This window comes from Nyctereutes procyonoides, unplaced genomic scaffold (assembly GCF_905146905.1).
Source record: "Nyctereutes procyonoides isolate TBG_1078 unplaced genomic scaffold, NYPRO_anot_genome, whole genome shotgun sequence".
Classification (NCBI taxonomy): Eukaryota; Metazoa; Chordata; class Mammalia; order Carnivora; family Canidae; genus Nyctereutes; species Nyctereutes procyonoides.
This window is the reverse complement of record NW_026575051.1, coordinates 11,678,691-11,693,995: the sequence shown is the minus strand read 5'-3', so window position 1 is coordinate 11,693,995 and position 15,305 is coordinate 11,678,691. Positions and strand designations below refer to the sequence as shown.

The 15,305-nt window shown below is 49.4% G+C and overlaps 1 protein-coding gene across 3 annotated transcripts in view; it reads right to left on the bottom strand.

The window, feature by feature from the left end:
* CUL9 (cullin 9) overlaps positions 1-15,281 on the bottom strand; it is a 39,667-nt gene extending 24,386 nt beyond the window's left edge. Inside the window, exons 1-16 of one of the 3 annotated variants that reach the window (XM_055329806.1) lie at positions 15,220-15,281; positions 12,908-13,508; positions 12,198-12,352; positions 11,356-11,865; positions 10,724-10,859; positions 10,380-10,573; positions 9,712-10,117; positions 9,110-9,302; positions 6,275-6,482; positions 4,235-4,431; positions 3,639-3,856; positions 2,703-2,952; positions 2,509-2,614; positions 1,740-1,967; positions 1,363-1,453; positions 1,070-1,241 (exon numbers count right to left, since the gene is read on the bottom strand). In XM_055329806.1, coding sequence (XP_055185781.1) covers positions 1,070-1,241; positions 1,363-1,453; positions 1,740-1,967; positions 2,509-2,614; positions 2,703-2,952; positions 3,639-3,856; positions 4,235-4,431; positions 6,275-6,482; positions 9,110-9,302; positions 9,712-10,117; positions 10,380-10,573; positions 10,724-10,859; positions 11,356-11,865; positions 12,198-12,352; positions 12,908-13,502 — 3,659 coding nt within the window. In that variant the 5' untranslated portion in view covers positions 13,503-13,508; positions 15,220-15,281. Of the gene's footprint in view, positions 1-1,069; positions 1,242-1,362; positions 1,454-1,739; positions 1,968-2,508; positions 2,615-2,702; positions 2,953-3,638; positions 3,857-4,234; positions 4,432-6,274; positions 6,483-9,109; positions 9,303-9,711; positions 10,118-10,379; positions 10,574-10,723; positions 10,860-11,355; positions 11,866-12,197; positions 12,353-12,907; positions 15,036-15,219 lie in introns of those variants that run through there. The other 2 variants (XM_055329808.1, XM_055329807.1) reach the window with 2 other exon arrangements.
* Between the last annotated feature and the right edge of the window lie 24 nt (positions 15,282-15,305).

Sequence of the window (15,305 nt, the reverse complement as noted above, 5' to 3'; positions counted from 1 at the left end):
CAGGGTGACTTAAGAAAAGAAAAGAAAAGAAAAGAAAAGAAAAGAAAAGAAAAGAAAAGAGAAGAGAAGAGAAAAGAAAAGAATTCAGTTTTGTCTCTTGTATTCTTAAACTCCTTTAGTGGCTCCCTCAGTTTCAGAATAGCGTTCAAACTACTTAGCTTACAAAACTCTGTGGTCTGGCTCTACCTAGTTTTCTGGCTTTGTCTCTTGCTATTTTTCATGACACACATCCTTCTTTTTTTTTTTAAGATTTTATTTATTTATTCATGAGAGAGAGAGAGAGAGAGAGAGAGAGAGAGAGAGGCAGAGACACAGGTAAAGGGAGAAGCAGACTCCATGTAGGAGACTGACATGGGACTCGATCCCAGGTCTCTAGGATCAGGCCCTGGGCTGAAGGCAGCACTAAACCACTGAGCCACCTTGGCTGCCCAACACACACCCTTCATTCCAGCCAGTCACTTAAACTTCCCCCAAATACATCACTGTGTTTCTTACTTCCATTTTACACAGATGCTATTCCTCTGCCTGGACTAGCCACTGCCTCTCTTTATATAGCTAATTTCTACTTTGAAAGAACTCATTTAACGTCTCCTTCTGGAAGACTTCTCTCACCTCTCACTTGGTCTCAGGGTCCACGTCACTTTTTCTTACTCTTACTGATTTTCCAGACTAACTCCCCAACAAGACCACAAGTTCCCTGAGGATGGGTACTATATCTAATTGTCCTTATAGCCCTAGACCCTGGCCCAGTGCCTGGCACAGAGTATACATTAAACAACCACCCATGGAAAGAATGAATAAGAAAGTTATCAACTTCCCACAACACCATGCACATCTGTCCCTAGTAGGAGGAGCATGTCAACAGGCTCAGGGAGTGAGAATGTCTATACTATACAAGGAATGTGGATCTACGTGTCTATCTATTCACTGCACAGGATGGGTTTGAGTGTGTCCCTAACGCATAGGGTTTATAGAGTCACATATGTGGGTGCTTGGAGAATGTATACTGGGGCGTATCAAAATATTCATGCGTGTGTGTATGCATATGTGCACATGAGCATGTTCATACCTAACAAGAACACCACGGTGCATGTGCAAGGTGATGTAATGGGAGCCAGTGCTGCCGTTGGACTCCCAGTAGGTCTTGGGGTTGCGGTCCGTCAGCTTGCTGGCCCGGTGCGGGTTGGAGGACACCTCCACCTTCTCCCAGCACTTGTCCTCCTTCACTTCCACACTGGAGCCTAGAGGTAAGTGGGAGGGGGTGGCCATCACAGTCTAGTTAGTTGAGAGAGAAGAAAGGAAAGAAACGGGGAAAACAAATACTGGGGTGGAAGCCAGAAGAAAGCAGATTGGGGCACAGACCCTGGCAGAGATGCCTGAGAAACACGTCAAAGAAGGGAATGTTGATGGGTTGGTGGGTTCGTCGGTGGTCTTCGATCTGGCCCAGCACCATCTGCAGTGGGAACAGTGGAGAAAAGGGGTATGGGGAGGAGGGAAGAGTATGAACATACAGAAACATGTATGGAGAACAAGTCAAGGGGCAACAAAACACTCAACCTCTCTCTTCACACATTTTGGCAGAACAGGACCATGTGGGGTAAAGACTGGGGAAACAAGTGGCCCCAGATTTGCTACCATTTGTGCCAAATAGGGTTACCAAAGGAGGACCCACAATGAATCCTCTTCCCCTGCTTCTGGTTTATGTTCTCCCTCAGCTCTGGACCCACACGCCTCCTCACCTGAATGCAGCCAGCCAGGATGCTGGACGTGAGGTTACTGTAGAGTTGGGCATGTTTTTCACACTCTGTCACCAGGTCCCGAAGCTCACAGGCCAGCAGCAGCTGAGCCGAGTGCTTGTCTAGGACTTTGGAGAGGGCCTCTTTGGCTCCCAGGCAGCAGAGAACCACAGCATAGTCCTTATGCATTGAGGCCAGGCGGTGCAGAAAGTAGAGCAGCTCCTGAACAATCTGAGCCCAGAGCCACAGAGATTAACATATGGGAAACAAAAGGCAGGCCACATAAGGGATGAGGGGTGGGTTTAGAAAAAAGAATGTGGCAGATGAGTTTTCGGAGAAGCCTGAAAGCCCAGGAAAAGGAGAGTACCAAAGGTTGGGATAGAGCAGTAGGGTGCTGGGACTCCAGAGCCGGCAGAGCCTAGGCACAGCTCCCAATGCTTCTTCCTGCCAGGGCGAAGCTCTCAAGAGCCTGCCTTGGTGCCTGAGCCTTGGTCTAAAACACATAAACCCTAAAGGGTAGAGAGTGAGGAATGTTTGGATCGGTGAATGTGGGCTTCTCCCAAACTCAGAATCTAAAATGCATTTGCAGCCAACAAATTTATACTTCCAAGGCCCCAGTTCTCAGGACTCTGATATGTCATTCCTTCCTAATTACCCCTCTGCATTCAGACCCACCCAAAAAGGTTGCGCTTTGCCTTCCAGAGCCTCACAAGGTAGCTGATGCCCCCAGAAGCTGCCATTCCCTCCCCTGCACTTGCCAGGGCTCTGGTACCTCAGAGTCACTGCTAGGGCCACTGAGACAGTTGAGGCAGGGCTCCAAGACCTCGTGCCAGGGGAGGACCATCGCGTCGGGGTGATCCAGCAGCCGGGTCATGACCCTGGTTGGGGGATGGAGACAAGCAAAATCCCTGCAGTCTGCCAGCTCCCCTGGCCTCTGATGCATGGGTGCCCCAACAGGCCCCTCACCTCAGTGCAGTCAGCAGCAGAGTTTTGTTGGGCCCTGGGGCGTCCAGAGTCCTCAGCAGCAGGAGGAAGGGCTGGGTCTCCTGCTGGAGGCGCTTGAGGAGGGGCCTCATGGCGCCACTGGGGCCGCCCTCATGGCACAGCACTCGTTCTAAGCCCAGGAGGAGCTCTGCAGATGGGCCCCCCGCCAGGGATCGGATCAGGCGCTCAGGGGACCCATCCTGGCCTGGGGCACCAGGGGTTTCCAGTGCTGCTGCCCGGACATGGGAGGAAAAAAATGAGTATGAAGAGGAGTCATGCAAGTTGGTCAAACTGAGAACTGGGCAGGTCCAGAAAATCACCCCCCAATTTTCCTCCTGTTGGGAGGATGTCTGTAGTTTGCACCAAACTGTGGGGGATTTTCTTCTCTGGCCCCAAATGCATAGCTAGCTGCGTCTGGAAATAAAGTTTAGTATGGCAAACACTATTAGGTTAAACACACACATTTTTAATCTCATATAGTCATACAATTACCTGTTATTATTAAGTGGTAGTTCTGCTGTTACATAAGCCAATAAATATAAGCTATTATAATTATACCTCCCTACTACCTAGCATGGTGGCTTTAAAGATTTTATTTTAAAGTAATCTCTACACCCAACATGGGGCTGGAACTTACAACCCCAAGATCAAGAGTCATAGGCTCTACTGATTGAACTAACCAGACACCCCATATGCTGGCCTTAGATATATAATTTTCCCTACCTATCCTAGAGTCTCCTTCTCCTCTTCGTCAGAAAGTTCTACCTAAGACCTAACTTGAGTGCCAAAACCCTTACTCCTTTCCTAGAGGTTCATTGTATCTTTCCAGTAAGGTACTAGTATATAAGCCTTAGCCCTCCTGGCCACAGGCTGGCACCACCTGATTCCTCAGAAGAACCACCCCATCCACAATGGTACCTGTGTGCTCAGGACTGCCTGGTGGTTCTGAGTAGCGATTGAGAAGCATCATGAGTATGGTGCGTGTGGTAGGCATGGGTTCTGTCCCCGGTGCTATCCCAGAGTGCCTGAATAAGGTATCTCTCAGCTCTCGAGTTATAATCTGGTCCCCCAGAGTGTGGTGGTTGCACAGAAGCAGATTGAGCAGGAGCAGACCATTTCTCACGGCGGAGGAGCACCTGGGAGGAAGGCGGTAACCCGGGAAGAAATTGAAAGAGAGTGAATGCAATGGAAGCAGAGAGCAAGTCTAGAAAAGAGGAGGGCTGCAGCTAGGGAGGAAAGGGCTCCAGGGCTCCTTCTGAGGCCAGGACACCCAGCTCCCTGACCTCAGGTCACTTCCCCCAACCCCAGGAAGGAAAGTCAGGGTGCCCCTGCTCTCCCTGGGGAACTCCCTACCCCCAATCACTCAGCCTCTCTACTAACAACAGTCAGAGAGGGCCACCAATGTTTCATCCAGAGATAACAACATAAGGGAAATTTCTGTGAAGCAGATGAGATGTGGGCAGAGCAGTAGTGGGGCTTGGGGCTTAGCAGGAGTTGGAGGGTGATGCGCTAACCCCTCTGTGTTCAGCATCAGGATCACGGCCGCAGGGACAGTAAGGAGCAGGCTCTCAGAGCCTGGGCGGGTGGCTGAGTCAATGCTGGCGAAGATCTCTCTGGTCATCTGGGCATCAAACAAAGGGTGGATAGGATCTCGGCCAGTAACAAAAGTGGGGATCTCCGAGGAGCTGGCAATGGCCAGCATCTTCAGTGCCTGAAATGGGGATGTGGAAGCAGAGTTAGTGGTGGGCAGAGCCACCCTGCAGAAAAAGAGGAGAGCCAGGTCCTCACTCTCAACTCCAAACTTTGGGGCAGCTGAGCTGTTTCCAAGTAGGTCAAGTAGGAGATGAAAATGAAGGAGGTCATGATGGGATATCAAATGCTACAAACAAAAAGAGAGAGAAGCAAAGAAAGCATAGAAAAAAATGAGGCTCAATGATAAAATCAGCCTGCCACTTCGCTCTGCCAGCAACGAGGCTGAATGGCTGAGTGGTGTGACCGTCCCCTCCCGCAGCTTCCTCTCAGGGTTAGGACCTTTCCACAGCATCTAGTTGTCTTCCAAGGCTTTCCTTAACACTGTCTTCCATCTCACTTGACCACCCCCGCTTTGCAAAACCTCTCTTCTCTTGAGTTCCAGGACTTCATATTGTCCTGGTTGGCCTGCCTCTCTGGAATTCCTCTGCCTAATCCTTGAACATGGAAGTTTCTGCCCCCTTTTCACTCTGCACTCCCTGCTTAGGCAACCTCATCTACTCCCACGGCTTCAATCACCACTGATATGCCGACACTGCAAACCTATGTCCCTGAGCCTCCAAAGCCAGTAGCCAACCTTCCTCAATAAGACTACTTGGGTTGTCTCACAGAAAGAGGGGCTGGAATTACAGGAATAAATTCTTGGAATTTCTGAACTTGTTCGCTGGTACTATATAGAAAATTAAATGAAGATGAACGCTATACCATTAGAGTGGAGGCTCTCTTCCCTGGGGAAAGGGTTAACACTTGAGAAGAAACCTGCTAGGGATAGAGATTAGAACTAATTCTCAGGACACTCTCCCTTATAAGGCCTGAACCCTCCATGCATATGCTACCTTTATAATGAGGCTTTATCCCTTCGGTTACCCTCCTCTCCTCAATTAGCTGGATTCTGTAAGCCTGAGGTTATAAACAAGATGATGCAATTCTGCTACGGGGCAAGTGTTTGAATTTAGGGGCCAGTGCTGTATTTTGATCATGTGATCTGGAAGGGTCAGTACAGAATTCTCTGAGCAAACATGGCCTAGACACAAATGCTTGGCTGCTCTTCAGAGGAGCATCACCTAGCTGGCCCTGCACAGGAAAGAGCCTCCCAACCTCGCTCTGGAACAGCCTGCTCTAAGAGGACCTGTGCTCCTGTCCAGGCTGTTGCCATTATACTCCTGGAATCCATTCTCAGAACTAATTCAGAGAGTGTTCCCCTCAGGGACCCCAGGCTATACAGAACACACCCTGCCCACACCTCCTACCAGCCAGCACTTGTATCTGGAGTAGTCAGGAAGCCAATTCTGTGAGCTCCCCTGAACAAGGGGCCCCCCTTCTCCATCCTCTAGGCCCAGGGTGGCAAGGCACCCACATCTGGCAAGGGAGTATTTTCTATGTAAGGATATCACTCAGATCAAAGGGTAAAAAATTACTTTGTCACATGCAGAAAATTAGTCTCTAGCCAAACACTTATGGGTACCTAAAAAGACATGGGAAATTCGACAAAACTAAAAGCACAACTCCAGATCTTCTCCCCATAGCTTTCCTCCACCTACATTCCCCCACTAAGTAAATGGCCTATGCATCCCCTCTGTTGCTCCATTTTAAATCTGGGAGTCGTTCTTAAAAATATCCTAGTCCCTTTGTCCAAACACGCACTCAATCTCCAAGACTGTCCAGCTGACACCCTTAACCCACCTGTATCTTTCCATCCCAAGCCTCCTCCCTGGTCTAAGTCACCACAGCACCTCCCCAAGGTCAGCAGTGCCCAGCCTGCCCTCTTGCCCATTGTTCTCTCCTGCCAGGCCCAGTCCACTCACCGCCAGCCCCGCCTGCTGCACCAAGACGGAGGTCTTATATTCTTGCATGCAAACCAGTACGGCGTAGATGCCACCCTCTCTGGCAAAGAGTGGGCGCCACTCGTGCTTGGTCATCAGTAGGTAGAGGAGGCGCAGAGCCAGTACCACCAGCATCTTCTCTCCCACCTGGTTGGTCAGCAGCTCCACCAGTGTCTTCACTAGCTTCTCTCTTAGAGAGAAGAGATATGGCCGTTTCCCATCCCCAAAGTCACACCTGACTCCCTGCCCAACCCCTTCCACCAAGATCCCCCCACGCTCCCCAACCTGCACTCCTCACCTTAGGCTCACCCCTCATCCCCTTTCCTCTGCCAGCTAACTGCCTCTGGCTCCTCGCTGCACCAAGGAGACCGTAGGGCAAAAACGGTCACAAACTTTGGCTCACCCTTTCAAATAAGTCTATTTGTAATTCTTATCACGATGCCTAAAAGGTCTTTTTTACAAAACACAGGACAGGCAGCTTCAGTCAGAGGATGAGAAAACACGCAAGAATGGCTGAGAAATGTTTAGAAAGAAACAAGGGTAGGAAAAAAAAAAAAGAAACAAGGGTAGACTCGTATGCTAGCTATCAAAATATAAACTCGAGAAAATTAAAACTCTAGTAAAGACACAGGGTAGATACAGATCGCTAGATAAGGGTAACATCCCAGCCAGTAAGAACAGCAAGGGCCATGCGACCTGTGAGGTGGAGACAGAAGAAACAGTTGCAGCTGGAGCAATGCCTCAGGCCCATCAGCATAAGGAAACTGCAAACAGATTTTAAAATATTTACAAAATACAGGGAAATATTTTTTATAATCTTGGAAAAGGACAGAGCCACCCAAAACCTAGAAGCCATTAAAAGTTTTAAAATAGGGACGCCTGGGTGGCTCAGTGGTTTAGCTCCTGCCTTTGGCCCAGGGTGTGACCCTGGAGTCCTGGGATCGAGTCCCACATCGGGCTCCCTGCATGGAGCCTGCTTCTCCCTCTGCCTGTGTCTCTGCCTCTCTCTCTGTGTCTCTCATGAGTAAATTCTTTTTTTAAAAAAAGTTTTAAAATATTCTAATTTAAAATTCTAAAACTTTAGCAGAGTGAAAGACACTGTCCATAAAGTTAAGAGATAACCAATTGTGAGGAAGGGAAAGAGTCCTATGAACTGCTGATCTGAAGAGAAGAAAGATGTGCTCCAGAGTCCCTAGATCACCCTGAACATCACAAGAAGGAAAACAGTGAAATTATCTTTCTCCATAGTGAGAGATACATATTGAGGAGGTAGCCTGGGAAAATTCTGTCTTTTCTCATGAGCTTTATGATGACAACAACATGAATCAAATGTGCTTCAAATATAAATCCCCTTCTGTAGCCAGGATTTATTATAAACAAGTTAATACCGTATGAGCCATATATATGAATGGATATAGAAATATAAGTAAGAAAGTTTACCAAAATGTGAACAGTGATTCTTTCTCCAAAGGTTTTTCAGATAATTTTTATCTTCATAATTTTCTAACTTTTTTTACAGGATGCATATATTATTTTATGTTCAGAAAAGTTAATACAATTTTGAAAAAAAAAAGCAAAATATATGAAACACTAGCAACAGATTAATATCCAGATTGCCTACAAATCAGTAAGAAAAAAAACAAAGACCCAGTAGGAAAATGGGCAAAGGATAAGAACAGATTATTTGTACAAGAAGAAACCAACAAATGCATGCAAATATGCTTAACTTCACTAGAAAAGAAATTAAAACAAAGATATCAATCATTTAAAATTCTGCCAATCTGATAGATTTTTTAAAAAAATGGTAATATCCAGTGTTGGCAGACGTGAGGAAAACAGATCCAATAGAACACTGTACTTGAACTTGGAGATAATCCTATTGCAGAGTCCTACACAGTGGTGAAAGTAATGAGGCAGCTCTACGTGGATGGGCGTGGAGAGCCCTCTCAGACATACCAAGTGTGGGGGGAAAGTTGTAGAAACATGTAGCGTGATTACACAGATGTAAACACAAACTCAGAAGATATTCCATTTCCAAACACACTAACAAATGTACATCTACGGAAGGTCTGAAAAATCCACAGCAGACTAGCAACAGAGGCAAAAAAAGGATTCTGTACTATGTCCTTTTACATTCTTCAGATCTTTTAAAATGGAGTGCATTTGTGTATTATTTGTAAAATTAAGAAGCAGTTTTAAAAATCTTTGAAAATAGAAAATAGGAAGGGAGAAAAAATAAAATAATTCAGAGGTGCCAGCTGGCTCAGTTGGAAAAGCATGTGACTCTTGATCTTGGGGTCGTGAGTTCAAGCCCCACGTTCGGTGTAGAGATATTTAAATAAATAAAACTTTAAAAAGGAAGGAAGGAAGGGAAGGAAGGGAAGGAAGGAACAAATGAAGAAAGGAAAAAGAAAATAGAACTCAAGGAGTAGGGTCAGAACTCAAGCTGTAGAGCCAAAAGGAGCTCGGTTTGAATCCTGGCTCTGCTGTCAAACTCCATGAGTTAAATTTTCTAAAGTTCAGTTTCCTCACCCAAACAATGGCATAAGCAAAGCATCAACTCTTCCTCAGGAAGGAAGACAGAGAGAAGAATGTGTGTAGAACCTGAAGCACAGAGCCTGGCACAGAGTAAGTCCTCCGAGTATATTAGAATAGTCCATTATAATACTGCATCCTGCTTGGCTGCTCCTCAGGTTGACCCTTCTTTCACCCCCAGCCTTTCAACTTCCTGCTAGAGTTCCTTCCCTCCCTCCCACCATCCTCCCCCAATGGCAGCTTAAGCCCAAAACCCTTTCCCTTCCCACCATGCTAACTAACCTCAGGGATCTGTCAGGACGGACCAGAGGGTGGTCCCGCTCAGTGACTTCTTCCACAGCCTGAGAGAGGGCATAGAGCCCCAAAAGCTGCACATTTGTGTCCAAGCTGGATATCTGCACGGTGGCCACAACTGCTGCCACATGCTGATCCAGGGAGCTGCGTGGACCAGGGCCCCGCAAGCCTCTAGCCATTTCTGAAATTGGTGAGGGAAAGGTAATGGCTTAGGAAAAATTGAGGCTCCTCCAAGTCGGAAGTCTTTAAAGGTCAAGCCCAGTTATCCAACTGATATTTTAATACATTATTCATTACTGTAGTTTGCATTCCGAGCTTTTCTAATTCTGTGTGAGGGATCTAATAGCCAAACACTGAAGATGAAGATATTCTGGAAAACAGACCCTCCTTTTCCTGGGATACTGAAGGGAGCAGTGATTGGTTGGATACACCCAAGGTTAAAAGAAGGAAGATGAATGCATGCTTCCAGAGTATTTTCCCATGCAACAGCAACCTTAGTCCACAGCTCTGCTCTACCCTAACTACTTCTGTGGGGACTGCCCAGGACTTGTTCCAACTTCTTTGCCCTCTCCTCCCAGCACGTGACTCACCACTGGCCGCCTCCTTCATCTCAGGGGGCAGAGCCATTCCCTCAGTCACCAGAAGCTGGTTAAATAGCTGTGAATCACTCTGTGCCATGGGGGGCTCAATTTTTCCCTTGGCAGGTTCTGCATCTGCCTTCAGGGGCTCAGCTTTTGCTTTGGGGGACTCAGTCTCTTCTTCTGAGAAGTTGGCCTCTGACTTAGACTGCTCCTCTGGATCTGGAGTACAGGAGTGACTTCGTGAAGAAGATGAGATGCTTAGTTCATCAGGCAGCAGCCCATACTTGGTGTAGATTTGGGAGTTGAGCAGGTCACTGAGGGTGCTACCCTCAAACCGATTGCTGAGCACCTGCAGCAGACCCTCAGCCATCTCTATGGGCACGGAGAGATCACCCAGGGCCTTGTCACCCAGGGTCTGTCAACAGAAAAGGGTATGCATTTCAGGGACAAGTAGACTTAAAGGTCCTGGGGACAAAAATAGGGAGGGTTGCTGCCTCCTGCCATGCCTTGCAAATTTCTACATACCAGACCTCACATCATTTATCTCCTTTCCGAGCAGGAGATACTCTCTAACTTCTAGCTCCAGCCTCCCCCTAAGCACCATCTTATCTTGAACTCCTTTAGAGAATCCTGCCTCCAAACCCACTATAAACCCAAATATCTCAGGCCTATGATACCTCATCTAGGTTCTCTCGAAGATTCTGGAAAATTGGCTGCTGCTCACATATGTCCAGCTTCTTGATGAAAAAGAGCAGCTCCCACCACTCAGCCTGGGTCAGGTATCCCAACTGTTCATTCTTCTGAGGTTCGGGCTGGAGGTACGGCAAAGAGTAGAGCCCATCCACAGGTTTCCAGTCCCAGGAGGGAAGGGCTGAGGACACAGGAACAGCGGTGTTATCATTTCACAGGAACAGAGTGCATTTCTGAATCTCTAGGGCAGCTCTTGATCAGGAGTGGCTTTGCCCCAGGCCTACTCCTCTGTTCAGAGACATGCTGTGTCCATGTTCCCTTCAAGGCTCACCTGTGTCCAGCAGAGGAGCCCCTGCCCCCTTCTCCACAGCCACTGAAGCCGCATCCTCAGCAGCTTCCTCTGGGCCCAGGATCTCCAGCATGTGCCAGTGTACCCAGTAGGTGCGGCCCGTTGACTGCCAGAAGACCTGGTGTGGAGGGAGGAAGAAAATGAGAATAGGGTTCTGAGCCCTGGGTGGTGAGGCTTGAGAGGACAAGGCTGGGCCTGGAGCTGGGCCCCATAGCCCTCAGATGCACACCCGGCTAAGTTGGGGAAAGCCTCTGTATAGCAAAAGGCTACCTTTCCCTATGGGGTTGGCCTTGCCACTCATCTCCTCCTAACCCTGATGGTCTCTGCTCTGACACTTCCTCCTAGCCAACTCCATGGGTGGGGGTGCAAAGAGTGTCTCCATGTATCAGCTCTGCTTCCTGGACGTGAGTCTCTGCTTGGCCTCACAGCCCATCCAATTTTCTCAGCCTTCCCAATTTTCCCAAGCCCTTCTCAGCTGTTGACCCCCTTTCACCATTCCAATCCCCATGGGTCTTTTTTTCCATGGGTGGCCTACCAGAGCCCCTGGCATGGAAGCCCCAGTTATGCTCCCCCAGCTAGAGCCCCGACAGCATCTCACACGTGCCCTGGCTCACCTGCACGGGGGGCACGCCGTTGTTGCTCTGACGGAACTCGCCCTCATCCCCAGCGCTGACCTCCTCGTAGTCATCCAGCATGCGCACTCGCATCCCAGCCTGCAGCGTCTCTCGCACGTACTCACCGTAGCCACAGCGACTGGAGAATTCAGAGCGTTGACGGAAGGCCCGCTCTTGCCTTCTGGGGGTGGCAACCATAGTGGGGAGCAAAAGGCTAGGGCCTGAAATGCAGGGCTGAAAGATGGACCGGGTTGGCCGCGGTGGCGACGTGCCTTGTTCGCCGAGGTTCCGGGCCCAGCCCATGCTCCGCACCAGCTCTGAGATGAGGTTGCCCACAGCCATACTGAACTCCAGCTCTCGCTGCCCCCGGCTTTTCTCCCAGCCAAACTCCCTCGGGGACAGGGAGCCTCGGTCTCCAGCCCCTGGCTCTGGACTGTTATTCAGCTGATCCAGCAGGGAAGTGACACATAGGTAGCGTTTCACCAGGGAAAAGAGCAGCTTTCCTGGGATCTGTAAGACATAGTCTGTGGTGTAGGTTTATCTTCTGCTAGTTTCATCCTCTCTTCTTTCCCCATAATATCATCCTCTACAGAAAAACAAACACCTATCCCCACACTTTGAGTAGGTCTCAAACTGTGACTTATATAACACACAAGGAGTGTCTTAAAAGAAAGATTCCTGGGTTCTAATCTCAGAAATTCTAAGTGGGGAAGCAGGCATGAACCTTCATTTTAACAAGCTCCCCAAGTGGCTCTGGTGTTGATGCACAATCCTGAACCACATTTTCAGTAGTGATGTCCTCAGCCTTGTATATGGCATTTCCCCCACAGCTGCCAGAGTACCTGCGGCAGATGAATGCCCTCAAAGGCCATGCAGTGTTCCTCAGAGGATGTGGTCTCTGCAAACAGCTCCAGCAAAGTATAGCGGCTGTCAAAATCCATGTGCTGCTCGATGCCATCTTGCTGGCTCAGTGACAGAAGGACGTGAGCCCGACTCCCTGTAATCCACACCCAATCTGTATCTTCTCCTCAATCTCAATACTTTACCCTGCCTATTCTAGACCATCTATCTCCTACCCTAGAGGCTTTCAAACTTCTTTGTGACTGAGACTCACAAGAAGGTATACATTTTACATGGTAACCCGATACAAACATACACACATACAACTGAAACATATGTTGAATGCTACAAAACTTACCCTACCAAGTGTTACCTGCTAGTTATTTTACATTTAAAAAAATGTTGGTTGTAACCCACCAAACTGATTTCACAATCAACGAATAAATCTTAACCCACCATTTAAAAATATAAACCTATTCTCTTCTCTGCCACTGTACTGAGAATGGACAGATAAACTGAGTGCTATTATTTCATTCTATTCACATACCTGTAACAGTTTATTATTCTATACTCTTTTTTTTCTTGCACTGAATTGGTATCCACCAAATACTAGGTGTTCTTTCCGAGCTGGGAAATCCCTCCTCTTTTTGTCCTTACTCTTTATGGCCCCCTTCTCTCCAGTGTTTTCCTTCTTCCCCTGGCTGTCTCTTACCAGCATCGTGGGCTGCCAGAGCCTGTAGCATCTTGCCCGCACTCCGACGGATCTGAGGCTCAGGGTTGCATAACATGTGCATGAGCAGGTCCAGAGCTCCTGTCTCCCTGAAGACCCCAGTGAGGGGCCCGATGCTGGCATAGGCGCTGAGCACATGGATGGTGTGGAGTACAGCAGCTGTGAGGCTGGAGGTCCCACCTTCTGCCAGCTGCCTGGCAGCCCTGCGCACCAGCGCCCGCACATCAGCCTCCATCTCTCCCATTGCTGTGTCATCCAGACCTCCTGGATCTCGGGGGAAGCTTCCTGAACCCCCAGATGGTTCGTGCTGAGGTCCCTTAGATAGTGCCCGCTCACCTAACAGCATGGGGCAGTTGGCGTAGACTTCGGGGGCTGACAGCCACATGAGGATGTGCTCTGTCTTGCCCTCTCCCACACCCACTCTCCCCACTTCCCCACACTTCAGAACACTCCATCGGATCAGGTATTCAGGATGCCCATCATGCCCAGGGCGCTGTCGAATAAGCTCTTCAGGATATGCCTGCAGCCGGGGCCCCAAGGGCACCATGAGGTCCCCGGCACGCCGTTCCCCAACCATCCTGACCTGGGACACACAAGGAGAAAGGTAAAGGCAATGAGGGCTAAGAAAAAGACTACATGGAGGGGATGGAACCTTGAGACACAGATCCGGTGCAGGGTGACTGGTAGGCTGCACAGTGGAATTTACGGACCAAATAGAAAAAGCCAAGAACGGGACAGAATATATAACCTGAACATACTTTGGGATTTGTAAGGAAGGAGAATGCAGCGGAAATGGCAAGAGGATGAAATGAAGGGCTTTAAGAAATGGAAGAGGTGACGAAAGAGGGTAAGAACAAAAAGGTCTCAAAAGAGGTGACAGCTAAGCAGGACAGTCTGGGCAGAAGAGCAAGACTGAGGGATACAGATCAAGACTTAGAAGGATAACAGGGATGGATGAGCAGGCTGGACGGCAGCATGGGAGACAGCGGGGCCAGAACAAATGGGGAAAGTCAGGGTGGAGGGAAGGCAGAACAGGGCGTAAAAATGAGAGTGTAAAGCTGGAATGTGAATATAAAGGAGTGGGCCATGACAGATAGAATAGAGACGAAAGGAGGTTGGGCGGTGGGCCTCCACATCCGGATGGCTGGATGGGGAAAGCGTATCAGGGTATTGTGAGCAGGGTGAGCAGGAGAGGCGCTGAGGGGGCCAGGTGAGATTCTAGGAAAAGTGACCAAGTGCCGCCTGGCATGTAAGTTGTATGCACAGTGAGGGTCTAAGTCAGAGGGATACATATGGAGGTGGTAATCATGGAACTGAAGGGTAGGAAACGAGGTCAGGAGATGGTGAAAATGTGAGAGAAGAAATATAGCACAGATAAGACTGAGGTGTGACCCTGAATTCTGGCTCTTTCACTTACTCTGGGTATTTCTGTACAAGTTACTTCATCCCTGAACCTAAGCTCCCTCCTCTGCAACATGGTGACAGTACTCAAAATCACCTCATGAAGTCGTAAAAATTGAATAAGACCATGTATGTAAACTGCCTAGAACAGCCACCAGTACATAGTGAGAGCTCAGTAAACACAATCTAATGTTATTCCTAGCTGGAGAAGGAGGAGCAGTCCTCAGATAAACTGAGTTATTAAGCCAGGAGATGATAAATGAGAGTAGGAAGACGGCTATGCTGGTGATCAGGAAAAGGTACGCAGGATATGAAGCAGTATGGGGACAACGGGGAGTGGTGAGAATAGGAATGGGGGGCAGATGAGAGATGACAGACGAAAGGGTTGAAGAGGACAGGAAACGTGGGATGTGGACCTCGATGGGGACCGGGGTCCGGGTAGTATGGGGAGGGGAGAGGCTGGAAGGTAATCAGTGATGCGGCGATGGGCAACCGATGAGCAGGGTGAGGTAAAACAACGAAAAGGCCGAAATGGGGTGGGGGGGAGGGGGAAACTATTAAGGGCCTAGAACCAGAGCAGTAAATTGAGGTGTGGAGGTGAGGTCGGGACCCGGGGATGAGACAGCAGGTGGACGGAGGTAGCAAGGTCAGGCCCAAGCTTGCAGACCGTCAGGGGTCTGGCGGAGGAGGGGTGCCGGAGGAGGCCTCCAGGGCAGCGGAACGGCTTCGGGGGGCGGGGTGAGGATGGGGGGGCGCGGTCCGAGGAGGCTGGCAGGACCGGGCGAATCTCGGAGGGCAAGACGTGGCTCCCGTCGTCAGCCCCACGGAGAGCGGGTCAGGGAGCGGGTAGGGGACGCGGCAGGGAGCGGGTGGCCGCAGGACTCTCCTCTCACCTCCCACTGTCCGGCTCCCTCGCTGGGAGCCAGCGGCCGGTCCCGCCGTCCTGGCCCCGCCTCCTCAGCAGCTCCCTTCCGGGTCA